The 19,515-nt window shown below is 38.7% G+C and overlaps 1 gene segment (V, D, J or C); it reads left to right on the forward strand.

Annotated features, from left to right (window-relative positions):
- Window positions 1–18,701, forward strand: part of LOC142158225 (T cell receptor delta constant-like) — a 156,667-nt gene extending 137,966 nt beyond the window's left edge. Inside the window, 4 exon segments of the C gene segment in view lie at window positions 13,093–13,359; window positions 14,596–14,646; window positions 16,826–16,942; window positions 18,343–18,701. Of these exon segments, the coding sequence occupies window positions 13,093–13,359; window positions 14,596–14,646; window positions 16,826–16,941 (434 nt within the window).
- Window positions 18,702–19,515: the final 814 nt, after the last annotated feature.

Here is a 19,515-nt window from a genome sequence, read left to right on the forward strand (position 1 = left end):
ATGACTTGCATGATGGTGTACGGGCCAATAAATCGAGGAGCCATCTTCATAGAAGGAACCTTTAGTCTTAGGTCCCGGGTGGATAGCCATACTTGGTCTCCCACCTTTAAGAGAGGAGTGGCCCTCCGATGACGATCTGCAAAGATTTTGTGATGCTGAGTAGCCTTGAGTAAAGCCATCTTAGTCTTAGCCCAAATGAGAGAAAACTCCCGATAAAGAGTATCTACGGCTGGAACCGGTGAAGAGGACACTGGAAAAGGATCCGGAAACACAGGATGACTTCCGTATACAATAAAGAATGGGGAGAATCCGGTAGACTCATGGATGTGTTGGTTATGGGAGAACTCCGCCCAAGGAAGGAATTGAGACCATTTATTCTGGTTGTCGGAGGTAAAACAGCGGAGGAATGTCTCGAGATCCTGATTGATTCGCTCCGTCTGTCCGTTGGTTTGCGGATGGTATCCCGAAGAGAATTTCAATTCTATGTTCAATCTCTTACAAAAGGTTCTCCAAAAATGGGATGTGAATTGGACTCCACGGTCCGAAATGATCTCCTTCGGGCAACCATGTAGTCTGAATATCTCCTTGATAAAGATATCTGCCAGACGACTGGCCGTGGGCAGTCCAGTTAGAGGAATAAAATGTGCCATCTTCGAAAATCGATCAATAACCACCCAGATAGTGGTAAACCCTGCACTGAGGGGTAGGTCTGTGATAAAATCCATGGCCACACTTTCCCAAGGAGCATCGGGGATAGGGAGTGGACGAAGAAGGCCTGCCGGAACTCTTCTACAAGTTTTGTGCTGAGCACAAGTAGTGCAGGAAGCAATAAATTTACCAACATCGGCACGTACATTAGGCCACCAGAAGCGTCGGCAAAGCAGCGATGTTGTCTTCTTTATTCCAGCATGGCCGGCAATGCGGGATGAATGAGCCCACTGCAGGGTCTTGAGCCGGAGATGAGGTTCCACGAATGACCGGCCTGGAGGAGGAGAGGACATTTTGGTCCTAGTAAGGGCTACGATATTAGAAGGATCAATAATATGCTGAGGAACCAACGGTCTTAAACGATCGGAATCGTCAAATGAGCGAGATAATGCATCGGCAAGTCCGTTCTTGGCTCCCGGGCAGAATGTGAGCTTCATGTTAAATCGAGCAAAGAAAGATGCCCAGCGGGCTTGCCGAGGATTAAGGCAACGAGCCTCTTGAATGAACACTAGGTTCCGATGGTCGGTAAACACAGTAACAGGAAATATAGCCCCCTCCAACAGATGTCGCCATTCCTCCAGAGCCGCCTTGATGGCCAGTAACTCCTTGTCCCCTATTCCATAATTACATTCACTTGGAAGAAATCGTCTGGAGAAAAACCCACACGGGTTGTGTGAGCCAGCCGGAGACTCTTGAAAAAGCACTGCCCCAATGCCTACAGAGGATGCATCTACCTCTAAGAAGAAAGGTCGTTCTTGATCTGGCTGGGACAGAACTGGGGCTGAAGAAAATGCTTTCTTTAATGTTATGAAGGCAGACATGGCTTCCGAGGACCAAACCCTGGGGTTGGCAGTCTTCCTGGTTAAAGCTGTAATGGGGGCTATAATGGTGGAGAATCCCTGAATAAATTGGCGATAATAGTTTGCAAAGCCAATGAACCTTTGAATAGCTTTAAGGCCTTGTGGCTGAGGCCAGTCCAGAATAGCTGACACCTTGGTGGGATCCATACAAAGACCTTGACCCGACACGATGAAACCAAGAAAAGGTACCTGGCTAATCTCAAACACACATTTCTCCAGCTTGCAGTAGAGGTGATGTTTCCGGAGTCTACGTAAGACCTCCTTTACTTGTTCCCGATGAGTCTTCAGATCTTTAGAAAATATTAATATATCGTCTAAATACACTACCACAGAAGTGTATAACAGGTCATGAAAGATATCGTTAACAAAGGTTTGGAAGATGGCTGGGGCGTTGCAGAGGCCGAAGGGCATCACCAGGTACTCGAAATGTCCATCTCTGGTGTTAAAGGCCGTTTTCCATTCGTCTCCCTTTTTGATGCGAATCAAATTATAGGCCCCACGGAGGTCTAGTTTGGAAAAAATTTGAGATCCACTGAGTTTGTCAAAGAGGTCGGAGATGAGAGGTAGTGGATATCGATTTTTGACAGTGATGCGGTTGAGAGGACGATAATCAATACAAGGCCGAAGAGACCCATCCTTCTTCTTAACGAAAAAAAACCCTGCACCCGCTGGGGAAGTGGATTTGCGGATAAATCCCCGTTTCAGGTTTTCTGAAATATATTGAGACATGGCTGACGTCTCTGGACGAGATAAAGGGTAGGTCCTCCCTTTGGGGATGGGTTGGTCAGGAGATAAAACAATAGCGCAATCCCAGGGACGATGAGGAGGCAAGATCTCCGCTTCCACTTTACTGAATACATCTTGGAATTCTATATAGGCCTCAGGAAGGTGGGTTAGCTCGGAATGAGCCATTACTTGACATTTTGGAGGCAAGACTCTAGACAGACATTCAAAGCGACATCCTGAACCCCACGACATAACTTGAGCGTGGTCCCAATCCATCTGAGGAGAATGTTCTCTCAGCCACGGTAGTCCCAAGATGAGGGGATTAATGGACCTCGGCAACACCAAAAGTTGGATCATTTCGCTATGAAGTACTCCTACCATCAACCGAACAGGAGAAGTCACGGAGGAGATGGAGCCGTGGGTGACACGACTTCCGTCAACTGCCGTCAGAGATAACGGTTGGGGCAATGGGTTTAAAGGTATTTGGAGCTGCGAAGCTAGATCTGCCGAAATGAAGTTCCTGGAGGAGCCGGAGTCCACAAAGGCCGTGGTGGAAAAGGTACCCTTGGGGGTGCTCAGGATGACAGCCATCTGAAATTCTGGGGAATTTTCTTTAGAATAGGGAACAACTGTGGATTCTCCTAAAACGGCCTCCCCGCCACCGTTTAGGAGGAAGAGTTTCCCGGTTTCTTAGGACAAACTCTTAGCAGGTGTCCCGGATCTCCACAATACAGACACAGGCGTTGTTTGAAGCGTCTCTCCCTCTCTTCAAGGGATAATTTAGAGCGTCCTACTTGCATTGGTTCGTCCACTGGCAGGATGGGATTTTGGAACTGGGGTGCTAGCCGTGGTATGTACCGTTTGCCAGGAGAGCGTTCCTGCGTGCGCTCTTGGTAGCGCAAATCCACCTTGATGCACATGGAGATGAGAGAATCTAACTCGGCCGGGAGTTCTCTGGAAATTAGCTCATCCTTAATCCGGTCCACCAGACCTTGCCAAAAGGTTGCCACCAGTGCTTCGTTATTCCATTTTAACTCGGAAGCCAGGGTTCGAAATTGAACTGCGTATTGCCCCACGGACAGGTCACCTTGGCGGAGGTTTAACAAGCTAGTAGCTGCAGAAGCAACTCTTCCGGGATCATCGAAGACTTTCCTGAAAGCTTCAATGAAAGAGTTGGAGTTATTAAGAAGTGGACCCCCTTGTTCCCATAAAGGTGAGGCCCAGGCAAGGGCTTGACCACTGAGGAGGGAGATGAGAAAGGCTACTTTGGTGCGTTCTGAAGAAAAGGCCCCTGGGTTGCACTCAAATTGAATGGCACATTGGTTCAGAAAGCCCCTGCACTTCTTGGGATCACCGTCAAACTTTTCGGGTGTCGGGATGCGTACACCGGAGGCCGCTGTAGAGACCGTAACCACACTGGATGCTGTGGATGCCGCAGAGGTTATGGCTGGTGTAGCGGGTGCAGCATTCTGAAATGTATCGAAGCGGGTAGCAATCCCTTGGACACATTGTATAAGATGCGCTTGGGCTGCTTCTTGTTGCTCCACTCGTTGAGCCAAATGCAGGAGTAGGTGACGAGCAGACGGTTCACCAGACCCCTCCGTTGTCATGGCCAGAGTATACTGTCACGACTGGTAGTGGGTGTATGACTGATAGTGGGTACCTGCTGTTGTTGGCGCAACTCAGAGGAAGGCGCGGAGTCTAACGTGCCCCTGGTATTCACCAGGAACCCCCGCAAGGAAGTATGGACTCCGCTGCAGGGACACGCAGGTCGCGGTCCTTCCTAGAGTCCACAGCGAGATACAAGGAGGTGTCAGACAGGCCGGGTCAGCAACGTTCAGGTAGAAGAGGTACAAAGGGAAATCCAGAAGAATGGTGAGGCAAGCCGGGTCGGTAACTTTCAGGGAGCACAGTACAAAGGCAGAATCCAGATAGGGGTGGTCAAACGGTCCGGGTCAAAAGGGTCACAAGCAGCACGAGGAATGTCAGGAACAATTACAGCAACTGGGATACACAACGCTGGAGACAGGAAGACCTGATACTCTGGCACTGGTGAGAGGGCAGGAAGAGGTTTAAATAGTGTGGTGACCCAATCAGAATCAGCGCTGCAGCGCTGTCATACCTGCCGCCGGGAATCCTTCATAGCGTCCCGTTGCCTAGCAACGGGGCGCGTCATACAGCGAGGTGTCAGCTGGCAGGGGGGATCCGGAAGTGATGCGTCTGGTTGCATAGCAACCAGACGCGCTGTCAGGCAGACAGGCGGCCGTGCGGACGGCGCCTGACATATATATTGTGGCAAGAGCCCGCTACTGCTGAAGCACACGCGAACAACTTCTTCCTTTTTATGTAGTTTTATTGTCAGGATGGTAAATGTTTTGACACTGTACAGATTTCACAGCTATACTTGGAGACCCTAAACGCTAGCTAGACATAGCTCAGCTCTCTCAAGACCAGCTAGCTTACCCAGCATTGATCTCCCTGAACAAATGAAACAAACAAGCTTTTATACATGATGCTTCTCCCCCAGCCTTAGCTTGATGGACAGGTGACACACCCACCTTCTCTTTAAAAGAAAACAGCCATCACTGGCTCTGTTTGCACAACCAGACACGCCCTGTCTGTTTGCTGAGAGGAAGGATTTCAGATCATGTAAGTTTAACCAAATTTAAACTATTGCTTTTCATACATAAGTCTTCACTCTAGGTGCATTACTGCACAAATGTTTTACTCTACTTCCCTGCTTTCTCTGCATATTGCCAGCTAAATGCCTCCTTTTGTTAAAATATATATATATATATATATATATTCTAGAAAATCAAGCATTGCATTTTGGGAAATGAAGTACCTTACTTATAAGCCACTGGAGAAGGTTGGGACTGTCTGCACTCATGGTTTGTTATGTTTTTGGAATGCTGCCTGTGGAGATAATTTTCTTTGAAAGTGGATATCAGTTTTCCTTGCAGTATATACCTGCTGTCCTTGTAGTTCTCTTTTCCTCTCAGTTTCTAATTCTTTTTTTTTTTCTCTTTTGTTGTTGCCTGGTGTTGTGAATCTTGCAGAAGGAGTAAGACGGGAGAGAGCAGGGGCGGTGAAGGGGGGTGGTAAGAAGGGGAGGTGAAGTAGGTGTAAAGGGGGTAGGTCTTATTGATAAAAGCAAGAAGGAAGAAAAAGGGTATACAGAGGTTAAGCCACTGGCCGAGGGTGAGTAGATCCAATGGATTTCATCTGTATAGTGTGCGGACTTCTTCAGGGGCTACTCTCTGAATGATCAAAGTTACCTACTTTGAGCATACCACCCTTAGCTGGGATGGCAGTTACCCTCTGTGGGATTCAACTCACTCGGGTAGACCAGAGGATATACAAAATTAGGCTTTATTATGACAGCACAACACCACAAGACGTTCACAATATACAGGGTAAATGGTAGCATGTATCCTCCAGCAGCCTGTTGCAGTCAGTACTTCAAAATAATAATCTCAGTCTCTTTCAGAGTCTTATCCTCCCACAATATTACCACTACCGATTAGCTAGACAGTTACGGTGTTGCCCAGCCTGGGATACGGGCTCCCACAGACCCTGTCCTGGTAGGGTTTCCTCCAGCGGCAACACGATGCCTAGCCCTAATGTCTTGTACACCAGGATCCTCCAAGCTAGAATAGCTCTCTTGGTATTCTGCTCTCTTTATATTCTTGGCTGTATACACAGGGAGTAGGGTGAAATGTCTCAATCCTCCCCCTTACAGCAGGGGTCTATCAGTGGACACTTTAGCTATTAGACACACTGTATTGATTATACAATGGAATGGTTTGACTCAATTAGCTACTTGGCTGAATACAATAAAAAAGGGCTTACATTATAACATCAAGAAATGACACTTCAGACTTGTGTAAAACAACAAGACAATTGACACATTGTATCAGCAGTGTACACAATCTGAGTCTGTGATACATTTTGTTATAATAACATTTATATTGATACATGTTAATACATTTCTTAATGTTATTTCAGCCAGTATATTACCGTGGAGGCATGGTATGCATATCATCTAGAAGTTCTAACTTCATTACCTCTCAGATTACCTGTTGACCTAGCTAATTAACTTAGTCTGCCAGCTAGTTAACTCAGATATTGTTCTGATTACAAGCCAAATCTAAACTGCACCTCATAATAACATTTGAGACAAATGGTAATTACATTAGCTAACAGAAACAAAATGACTTCTGCTGTCCTGTTATTTTCATACAGTATGACAATATTATGTCTAATACATACAATATTGCAGGTAATAGCAAGGGCAAAATGGACCTAATAACATGAACTAATAATACACATAATACACCGATGCTCTGGTGTATATACTTAGAATGGACTAAAGATTAAAAAATACATTAAAGTGTGAGAAACAGTTGATGAATACAAAGTTCTCAGCCCAGTAGCATCCTGTTTCCTCACACCTACTTATAGTCCAATCTAGATTTGCTGACTGATATCTGGGTATATAATATATAAAGATAGTTTGGAAGTCAGTCTGTGAGAAGCCGCTTCCATGTACACATTAGGCAGAATCCCATATAATTATTTTGGCACAAATTGAACAGGTGTCACACTAAATGATTTGGAATAGAGACAAATAGTTTCCATTTTACTTCCATATGTAAGATAAGAGCTTCAAAAAAGTATGTAAAGCAATGGCTGAATTTCAGAGTTTGTGTTTCTAAGTGTCACGTGGGGCATCACAAAACCTTTGCTATTTTCTAAACTCTCGTCTCTATTGTGCTTTTCAGATACGTCATTTGAGGGTACATTGTTCAAAGTGAACTGAGAACTTGAGTTCTCCGAGGAAGAGAGGTTACCCTCAATAACACAGCAATAACATACTTATGATAGCAGTCAGTTGGCCTGATATAGTTGAATAATGTAACCATATATCATTATTATTATTATCATTATTGTTTAATTATATAGCGCCAATCATATTGCGCAGCAGTTTACACATTCGATTTTTAACTGTGGTCTCTCCAAAGAAAGAATTCAATATAATTTCCAGGGACATTTCCAATCTATATTTGTTAAATGTAAAGCATTCATATAAATGTTTAGCATAGTCCACTGACTATGAAATAATCTAAGTCAATATATATGTAAATATATAAAATGATATCATACAGAATAAGATCAGATACTGAGGTTTGCATCCAGAATGTATAAAAGAGATTTCATGATACAAACACTTTCAGGGACAAATGGATGTATTTCCCATTAAAGCCCAGTGATAAATAGCTGTGAAAAAAACACTTTCTGCATTTTAACAAAAAAATGTTGCCCAATACTCAGTTGCCCTGACAGCTGCCCAGAGCAATAAGAGTTACCTTACCATTTCATAAGGCTAGTGTCTGCTGATGTGCACAGGAGACTAGATTTGGGCTTCAGTTCCACTACTAATATTGCCATGCAATACTTGTTACATAATGCAATGAATAGACACGGGGAAGCATAAAACTGGCAAAACTTACTGCCAGATAGGGTTATTGCTGACAATACTAGTGATGTGGAGGGCAGTAACAGTCTGATGTATTGGGAAAAATGAAAAAAAAAAAGCAATATCATTGGGAAAAATTCCCTTTCATCATCAATAAGGATTTTTGCCATTTGATAACTCTGTCACACTACCTTAAAAAAGGTTATTGCCCATGCACAATGTCACATTCCAGCATAGGGTTAAACTGAATACATAATTACATTTAAATTAAATATATCTAATTATAAAAGCTTAAAAAATCACACCCACTTGTCTGTACAGATGGTTTGCAGGAGTCAGTTTTTGAACGGGTGTACTTCATAGTGTATACGTGGGGCCACAGTAATTCAAAGTCAACTAGCAGCAGTACAAAAACTACCAGGTTCTTAATGATTTAAAATGAACTCAAAATCACAAATCAGACCAAGTACAATTGTTCTCACATACCTCTTATAATATAAATTTTGGGACAAGATGTGAAAATATGATCCAAAAGCAATTACAATCTAACAAAATAAAAAAAGCAATATCATTGGCAAAAATTCCCTTTATTCATCAATAATAAGGATTGCCATTTGATAAATCTGCCACACAGCCTTTAAAACGTTTTCCCCTATGCAGAGTCTCAATTGTCACATTTCAGCTTAGGGTTAAACCGAATACATAATTACATTTATATTAAATGTATCTAACTTTAGAGGCTTAAAAAATCCCACCCACATGTCTGTACACTTGGCTTGCAGGAATTAGTTTTTGAACGGGTGTATTTCATAGTGTATACTGGGATCCACAGTAATTCAAATGCAACTGGCAGCAGTACAAAAACTACCAGATTCTTAGTGATTTAAAATTAATTCAAAATTAAGAAAATCACCAATCAGGCCAAATACAATTGTTTTCACATACCTCTTATAATATAAATATTGGGATAATGTGGATAAACACAATCCAACAGCAAAAAATAGGTTATCATCTATTAATTGTAGTAAAGTTTAAGCTCAGTCTTTATTGATTTATAGTTGCTATGTTACAGATAACAATTATTTTGTTTTATACTCACACTCATTATAGACCCTTTGACTAGGGAACAATATCAATTTGGAAATTCTAATACCATATTATTTTTCTGGGAGCAATAAGAGTATTAGGACAGCAAATTTGCACTGTGTATTATACTGAAGCACTTATTTTCGGAAATGGAACACGGCTTATTGTCGAACCAAGTAAGTGGCTGCATTTTATGTATTTAATATGCTTTATATTCTACTTTTGTCATATTTATAAAATTTCTGCTAAAAATGAAGAGAAGCATGATTTACTTAATTACTTTTTAACCTAGATATGTAAACAGCATTTGCTGATCAAAGAAAGAAATTAGTTATAATAATAGTTATGATATTTTTGCGCAGCATTTTAGACCAATTACATTTTACATGGTTTTGTTTTTTTTTTATCCAATTTCATTGAAAAGCAATGCAAGATATTGATAGCACTTTCAGATTCATGCATATTGTATATAGTTATTGCTTTTTTCAGTACTGTCAAGTAACAGATATATTTTTAAAAAAACACTTATTTTTACATTGTGTATGATCAAGGAAGAACAAGCACACTGTTATCCAATAATTTATCTTAAGTCACACTAAGCGGTAAATACATTTTACAGAAATTATTTTATTGCTTCCCCATTTCATCCTAAGGCTGTTTCTCTGTTTTGACACTTTTAACTTTCAGTCAATTTTATTTCTGAATTTCTGACCTGTGCATCAATTTTCAAGTGACTTACCTTAATGGTAGACCAAAAAGCTTCTGCCTGCTTTTTTGTTTCGGTCTGATGTATATAGATTAAAAACTTTTCAATTTGTTCCTTAAACTGTCTCATCCCTAAAATTCTCTAAATCTCTAAAATTATAGGAGCTGTCTTGTGTCATTTTGTGAAATTCGGTATCCCTCTGTGATACGATTTCCACCTTTTCCAGGAAAAAATATCTCTTATGTTTCTGTTCTGTTGATAACATTGACACAGAGACGTATTGTGATCAGCCAGCTGGTAAAATACTGGCTACATAGCAATGGAGTAAATGCTAAGACGTACTTGTTTAGTACACCAGTTACAGTACTGGTAAAAATGTTGCATCTGTTCATAGCTATGTCTGCCCCATCTCCAACCTGATATACAAAAATAAATCATGCATTACCAATGAGCAAAAATCTGTCTTTTCAGTGCAAAATATAATCTTGGAGGCAAAGTTTGTTGGTGACATTGCACCCTTTACTTATGGCAATTATAATAATAGTAAATGCTGTTGATTCTAAAAATGATTTCTTCACCAGATCATTTTATTGGACTTAGCAAGGATCTAACACCAGTCACTCCTGGTTTTCATTGAGACAGCGTGTGTAAATTGCTAAACTATAGTTAAAAATATATTTTCCCAGACAGATCATAACTTGTCCAAATAACATTTTTATATGAAGAAAAAATTGTTTCTGAATAGTTTATGCCTTTTAAAGTTGGCATTGTCCATTTTGTCATATTGCTTTGTAATAACATCTATAAAACAAATATGTTAAATCAGCAATGAAAGAGTTAAGCTTCTAGATGTACAGTAGCATTGCTTCCTGACATATAACAGTCTATTCCGCATTCAGGATACAATGATGATCGAGTGACCACATTAAAGCTTCCTGCCACTGTACATAGAGATTAGACATAATTCCCACAGTCTGCACTGTAACTCACCTGCACTACACACTGATACCTGCTCACTGGAAAATATATTTAAAAATAAAGTATTTAACTGTTATCTGATGGAGCTCTCTGTTATTTCTGTCAGATCCTAAACTATGTTTTTATTTAAAAAATTGCAAACTTTTGAATATTGAACCACAAAGGCTGCTACCAGGTTTTGCAGAATATACAATGTCTATAGTGCTATTTGCATATTGCTCTACCGGGTGAACAGGTTCTTTTCAACAGAGCAGTGACACACTGTGCATGTTGGAGCAACATACACAAGAGCTCTGGTGTTTGGATCTGGCACTAGACTGACAGTGGAACCAGGTGAGAATGCAGAATACTTTATATTTATGTGACAGTCAAATGCTAATATCTCATCCCAAAGGGAAATGCAAAGTATCCTTTAACAGAAACAAATAGCTAAGAAAAGCCAATGCAACTTAAATGCATATCCTATGCTTAAATGATTTACAATTAAAATAATTAATTATAGTTCTAAATAGTCACTTTTAAAATTGTGCTTTTGAATGGCGATGAACTAATGTTTTTCTAGCATTAATAGATTTTTCAATATAATGCTATAATAATAAAATAATGCTGTAGTAATAATATAATGCTATAATAATAATTAAGCACAACTGATAAAGAAATAATGCCTGTATATCAGGTTGCTTATTAGTAAGCTTGTGTTCAGTTAAAGATACGATAAGCAATAGTGAAGTAAAATGGGTGGAAATAGTTAATATTTCAGTTTGTGCTGGGTGAACCCAAGCTGTATGAGAGAGCTCATAGCTCTAACATTCCGAGGAGGCATTAAGCTCATAGTTGAACCTTTTAGGAACTTTCATCTCTAGTTTATTTTGTCAACATACCATAGATTATGCTTTCAGAAAATTTCCCTTGTAACATCCTTGTGTTGCATGTTCAATAGTTGCAAAACATTCATGCATTTTTCAAGTCTCATTACAAATTTAATGCAAAAGAAATTCCATTTGACAACTTTTTATATGTAAAGATGCACAGTGTTATGTCTGCTTATATGCTGTGCCTTTAACTACTAGGACATTACTCCATATTTTTATCAAAATCTTAGTAGAGTAGTAGTGTTTGTCCTACTCACAAAAAAAGAGCAAAAAATATTCTGATATGGAGGAGCTCCTTAAAGTCCACACTAGTGTTTAAAATTTCTCAAATTTTATTTGAACTCTTGTGAAGTATTAGGTTACAATTCTAAAATTGTAATTTATAGAAACTGATATTTAGAACTTGAAAAGGTGTATTAATAAGGTTGATATGACAACTATAGGGTCCTCAATAATTGGAGTCAGTCTGTATTGTACCAAACTGATAACCTTCCTATGTTCTAGTATAAACTGTGATCAAATGATTACCCACTATATTATCTCCTTTATTATGTTTTTATATTCACAGTGACACTTTTGGTCATTTGTGTTCCCTTATCTTTATTCAATCAGCATCTGTTCAGGAACAGTCTGAAGTCAATTGGCACTGGTGGTACATTATGTATGATGAAGACCAATGTCGACATGTGTGGCCGTTAACCAACTCACTTGCTAAGCCCCATGGGATTTAGCCATCAGGGGCAGGCTGGCAAATTTTGAGCCATGGGGGCTCAGCAGCTTATTAGGAACATTTTAAAGGGGAAAAAAGCAGGTAGCCCAGTGACCCGGCCAAAGGCTGCCCCCCCCCCCCACCCAGCCCAGCCTGCCCCTGTAAGCCATACTTTCACTCACACTGAACAGGGAAATGTGCCCAATTTGGCCTCATAATTGTGTCCATAGTACATCTCTATCATCTATTTTTAACTTTAGGAAACGGGCAGGAGACAAATTTATTTGTCCTAAGTCACAAATAACTAATACTGAAATATTAGCAACTCAATAAGTCTCATTGTTGCTCAATCATATCTCCTCCAGGTAGAAAAGATTAATGCTTCCAAAGAAAATCAAAGATATGTAGCAGCAAATCAATGTTAATTTAGGTATTCACTATAAAAGGTCTACACTAAACAAAAAGGCATTTCCTTAGAATTCAATCACACTACGCAAAAGTTTAATAAGTTAAACACCGTGGAGTGGTAGTCATAAAACCTTAGTGTTTAATGTTTAGTTTGTCCTGGCAATTTTCAACATTTTCTGTGTTCTCCCTGATACTTTCCTATAAGTCTCAATCATTTATCTATTCTCGAGGGGGTGAGGAACTATTGTAATAAAAAATAATACCACCTAAAACTGAAAAAAACTTTGGGGGGAATTTTAAGATTTGGGTGCAACTATCCATTAAATTCACAATTAATATATGTGAATAGTGAAGACATGTTGTAATGGTACAATAAAATATACTATGTAGTTAATAAAAAAAAAAAATGTTTTTCTTTGTTGTGCAGAAGGAGAAAAATGGAAGCTGTAGTGGATGCATGTGTTGTTAGCATTTCCCTACTTTGTACATTATAATAAGGATTGTGGGACGACTGTATATTTTCTAATGCTAATCCTATACCCTTGGGTTTTCTCTCCCAGATGAGAAGAATGTCATAGCTCCATCAGTGTTTGCCTTGACATCTAAAGAGAAAAACTCCTCCACTGCGTGCCTGGCAAAGGATTTCTACCCCAAAGATTTTGAAATGTATTTTAATGACAAACAAGAAACGACATCTCCGATCCTGTCCAGGAAGGGATTGTACAGCACGGCCCTTGTTGAAAATGTTCCACCAGATAATTTTAAATGCGAGGCCAAATATCTTGATAAAGTGGTGAAAAATCTGGACATAACCTTAGAACCGGAAGGTGAAAATTATATTGTCCTCTTTGTCTTCTTTTCCAAAATAACCTTTTGCAATTGTATTATGATATTTTTAGCGATCTCTTACTCTACCTGAAACAAAAAAACGTTTAACATTTACATTTTTCTAAAGTAAAAATTCAAGAAACCTCTAAATCTGCAATCACATGATTACCTTCATAGTGCTTATAAATGTTATATGAAGAGCAGCCATTTTTTTCAGCTTGCTATACGGTTTATTTGTACTATAAAGAAATATTTGACAGCAGATAAGCTTGAAAGGAACTTATACTGCCAGGCTGTTAAAAGAAATGAAGTCATATATAGGGATGAGTGAGTGGCAACAAGATAACAATTATATCACTGTTTCTTTAAAGTTTGGTGTTTCTATGAGTTACTCTCTAGACTGTACATTATCTACAATTCCCTTTCTTATGGTATAAAAAAATTAAACAATGTAGATTTTTTTACTTCATCACAGACATTAATGGCAAATACTTTATAAAAAATGTTTCTTCCATTTTTATTTTTTTTGTTATTGATCTCCTTGCGTCTTTATGTGCCTGCACAAATGGCTCTCCCCCTCAGCAGTTTTGAGTGTCTTTAGAGTTTCAGATTTCCATAATAACAAGGGAGATAATGGAAAACTATAGCTCTGAAAAAACTCATTGTTATGGTATTTTTATGTATGCATGAAATATTCAACTGTTAATAAAAGAAAACCGTTTAGTTGAACTAGGCAGCCTGGCATCCACCATCTCTACCCTCTCACAATGATATATTTATAACATTGTATAACATCAGCACTGGGGTATGGCAGAGGAAACAAACTGAAGCCAGCGCAGCTATCTAGCAGTAACAACTGTAGCCAAAAGCATTATAACATTATAGTCAGATACATTATTAGTCCACACCACAGAAACATTAACATTATTATTAGAAACTGCCTGAACTGTGTTGCAATGAAGGGTATCCTTTTTAATTTGCTGAAATAATATATTTTTTATCGTCGGGTACACTAATTCTTTTATCACTACTCAGCCCTCAGCATGGCCCATTAGAAATATTTATTAAGACAGTGCAGTATTTGCCACTGGTGTAATTGTCTTATATCGCTGCAATGTATTTATAAAGTAGACACCATTTTTGTGACTACTGAAGCAATTATCCAGTTTCTTTAACATGATATTTGGAGAAGTTTTATATATAGTAACATATTTTGTTCTTGTTTTGTGATGCAGTTGTCGTCCAAGATAGAAAAATTTCAGAAGCCATCGAATGTAACATTTCTGGTCAGTGAAACACGCTCACATTTTTGCTAATTAAATGAGAAAATGTCACATGAAGATTTGCTAGTATATAGTTTTGCCATGTGCGGAATAAATAATCAGTGAACACTCTCAGGTAACGCAATGCGGGAAACCAGAGAAGGGAGGAGACAATGGGCAGTGAAAACATTTGGTAATGCTGCAACTATGCCCTAGAATTATATGCCATTGTTTGATACCTGTCTATTTGGTGAGGCTGACATAACGGGGAACATCACCTGCATTATTGCTGTACTACATGATCTCATCTACTGTCATCAATTGCGTAAATCATTGACTGACATAATATTACTTTTGAGATTTTGATTACATTGTGCCTTTTATCGAGCAGACCATGAAAGTAGCTTCCAATGTGTTTGATCTACAGTAGAGGCATTTCATTCTACTATACAACCTGAGGTCCTTTCACAGTACTGCCCTCTTCATCCTGCTTCCCCAGTACCTCTATGCAGCCCGGCACCTTACTTGACAATCAGTGATTGTAGTAGGAAGTGAATGGTGAACTCACAATGGAAGATGAAATATTAATTCAAATGTTCTTACAGCTTACACGATGGAGACATATGTTTGCTGAAATAGGCATTTTACATCATGTGTTATTGAAATAAGATGAGGCAAAGAAAATGTATTCTTAAAAAAATAAAAGGAGAGGGTATTAAATGTACAGTGGACTTGATTGTTCAACAGCATGCCAAGAATTACCTACCATTGACGAAATACTTAATGAAGAACTTTTATACTTTATTATACTTTATATGTAGACTTATATTTTTATGCATTAACAGGAACTTTGAACCTATCACTTAACACCATGCTGCTAGGTTTGCCCTATGACCACAGGGTATTCAATTGCATTGTGCCATAATATGACTAACTAGTTATGTGCTATCTTATAAAAGCTTGTGTAGTTGTATGTAGCTCAGCTTGCTAACATATTGACTTGTGAGCTCTGGGAAAACACAATAACGAATCTTAATGAGACTTCGGGCTAGATTTACTAAGCTGCGGGTTTGAAAAAGTGGGGATGTTGCCTATAGCAACCAATCAGATTCTAGCTTTCATTTAATTAGTACATTCTACAAAATGAGAGCTAGAATCTGATTGGTTGCTATAGGCAACATCCCCACTTTTTCAAACCCGCAGCTTAGTAAATCTAGCCCTTCATCTTTACTCCTGATTTATTTTATGACAGTCGAGCTGTGAGATATTATGAGACAAGGGAACAGATATAAGCAGTTTTGGTAACGGCTTTGTAAATAAGTAGAAGTATTTTATATTGCATTTGGCAAAATACAGATAACCAGTGAAGGAACTGACAGAACAGAGCAGCAGTAGTAGAATGTTTTGCAAGGAAAATTAGTCTAGCAGCTGCTTTCAAAATAGATTGTAGGGATGAAAGTCTGGAAATGTTTCTTAATTGTATTTAACAGGATTTGGATACAGAGGTTTATTTAAATTAATGACACGATTGAACAGCTGCCTCTAGGTACACCAATGATCTCGTAGCCCACCACCAACAATGCTGCCCTCACATAATAACATTATGGAGCGGGTGTGGTTACTGTGACATGAACCGCTAAGCCCTCCACTCTTCAGGAAGCACCAAATTATGCTGTTAGTTTAATTAATGTTTGCTCCATCCACATGTTACTGTGTGACTGTAAGCTAGTTGATCCTTATGAACAGTCATATAGCAAACTTTAAAAAGAATTAAATGTTATTCTCACTAATATATTGCTATACTCCCACGGTAATTACACTAGATCTCGTGGTAAATGAAACAAAATTACCCCCCCTTCCCCCACAAAGTTTCCAGTGTGGGGTGTGTTGGAATGACTGGCCACTTTAATAAGTATTAGAGTAAGAGACACGTCAGCAGGTATATGCTGCTTTCGTGTGTGACTATAGTTATTGCATCTGCACATGTGCCTTTGTATGCCTGTCATATGCAAAGTGGCAGCAGAAACCCAGTTACTGAAAACACACAGCAAAATATCTCAGCAGTTTCATGAAATAATCAACTTGAAACACACAGAGCATATGCTGTACTTTGTAAATTCTTGTGTATGAAGATGCAGAAAAAAGTCTAAACGCTATGAATATTCATATTAACTTATTTACTAAACAATTTGCTGTCTTCCAGTTCAGAGAAGTGAAAAAGTGAATATGCTCTCCTTAACTGTACTGGGATTGAGGATGCTGTTTGCCAAAACTATGGTTTTCAATGTGCTTCTGACTGCGAAGGTCTTCCTCATGTAAGGTAAGAACCTGAAGCTAATCCAGCTAAGTTTCAACAGAAGTGTATATGGCATAATGTGCCCCCTACTGTAAAAGATGAGGAGATTAGAAGTCACTGAGTAGTTCTGGGAACCATATGACAGAGCACAACAAAGATATGCATGGGCAAAATAACTGTGTCATGGGTTGTGTGATGTAGGAGTGGTTTTGCCCAACCAATCAAATTTATGAAAAATGATTTCAAAAAGCTATAACCAAACACAACGCAGACCAATCTGACCAGTATTCAATGCAGATGTAAGGAATAATGAAATGAATGCCCGGATTTAGACTCAGGTTCTCAGCCTGTTGCTGCTGGATGGTGTCAAGTAAGAATGAACAAAACAAAGAACGGATCTGCATGCTTATGTACATTTGCCACCAAAGTGAAAAATATTTCATTAAGGCATGATATTTTGGGGAACACCCCTTTGGTATTCAATAAAAAAAAGGGGTTCCCCAAAACTCCTTGTTGCTTGCTTTATACAAAATAGTTCATTTTAGTAGCAAATCTACACAAATTTGTGGCTCCCATATCTGACCTCATCCTAGTAAACAATATAAATTACAGAAAACATTCTACTCACCTCTGTACAATACAGAAAGCATTATACACCAATATACACTCCACTGATATACACTGCACACCTTATTCTGTAGAGTACATTCTGGTGTCCACTATATAATATACAGACCAATGATATTCACCTATTGGGGTGCTAGAGTCTGTCTCTGCACTGATTGTTATGGAAATCCTGCCATTTTGACACACTGATTTTGACATTGGTAAAGGGGAGTTATAAAGCAGCATTGTCCTCATTAGTGAAGTGCATGAAATGTTAACCTATGTACCCTGGTCTCAAACAATCTAGGAGATTTAGGAGACTGGAGAGCAGAGTGTCAAAATCGGGAAACTCTGAAATTAACATAACATTAGACAGTCTTGATAACAATCCTTTCATACAGGTCATATAATTACATTGGGACTTCTCATATGCCTATACATTGAAGTACGGGTTACATTTTTTCTTATAATGGTTACATTTCAAATTGGAACTAAAAAAGTGCATTTTACATGTTATGATGTGTCATGATGCACCTACAAACCAAGTGAGACATATATTTTTCCCTGACATACTTTTGAAATTCAGAGGAATCTGCACTCACAGCTGAACCAGGTGGCAGCATGGGACTATCATTCACTGGACAGCCCAGACAATTTATTATCTCTTGTACGTTAAACAAAACTGTGTTGTTTTCATATCTTGATTTACCGTATTCTGTGCCAGCATATACTGCTTTATGAAGTCATATAGAAATTGAAAATCTACCCAGTGAAAAGGTTGCCCTGTCTATACCACTAACAATTTTTTCTCTTTGTAGATTCTCCTGTGTGGTCAAGTGGAGGATTAATGTACCTGAGTTTTATTATCGCTTACAACAACTTCCTGTTGACTCTCCAGTTATCTAACATTGTACGCTGCATCTTTCCTGCATTTATGCATTATTGAATATAAGAATGGCTTAATTATATTTTTTTATCTAAGGAACAGTATGTAAATGCCAAATGAGTAACACGATTACCAGTATACGTTTAATATTTCATCTGATTATAGGGCTTGCTTTAATCAGATTAATGCATAGATTATTTTTATGTGCATTGTCTGATCCTTAAAACTACATCTATTTTATACAAAACATCATATAATATATAAAACTAATAAAGGAATGGCTTTATATTTTGTTTGTGTAAAAAGTGCTTATTTCATACACTTTATACAATTGCATGTAAGCGCCATAATAAAATATTTTCTTAATACATTTAGAAAGAGATACATAATAATGAACAATATGATTAAAAAATTTTGTTGAAAAATATTACCTGTAAAAGGCAGCTCACACAAACATTTAACTAAATATATATTTTTTCTGCAAATAATAACGTAGGCAAGTCGGCTAATCTTGGGCTTTATCCATATTTATGACGTAAGTTTCACTGTTCGTGCTTCACAACTTGTAGATCATCCACTATTGTAAATACATGCTTTACTACTAAAACCTTGTACTTTAACCATTTCTGGGACACAAGAAAGATCATTGGTTTGCATTTGGTTAGAATATAAATATATCATTATTATTATTATTATTATTATTATTATTATTATTAATAATAATAATTTGTAAGGTGGCACAGTGCAGGACAGAGAGCAAAACAAAACATACATAAAACAGAAATAAACAAGGTAGCCAAAATATGCATACATACAATGACCAGCCACAACATTAAAACCTAATATTGTGTAGGTCCCCCTTGTGCCAACAAAACAGCTCTGACTCGTTGAGGCATGGACTCCACCAGACCTCTGAAGTTGTCCTGTGACATCTGGCACCAAGACATTAGCAGCAAATCTTGTAAGTTGCAAGGTGGGGTCTCCATGGCTCAGACTTGATTTTCCAGCAGATCTCAATCTGATCAATGCTCGATTGGATTGAGATCTAAGGGAATTTGGAGGCCAAGTCAACACCTTTAACTCTCTGTCATGTTCCTCAAAACAT

This window comes from Mixophyes fleayi, chromosome 1 (genome assembly GCF_038048845.1).
Source record: "Mixophyes fleayi isolate aMixFle1 chromosome 1, aMixFle1.hap1, whole genome shotgun sequence".
In the NCBI taxonomy this organism is placed as follows: domain Eukaryota; kingdom Metazoa; phylum Chordata; class Amphibia; order Anura; family Limnodynastidae; genus Mixophyes; species Mixophyes fleayi.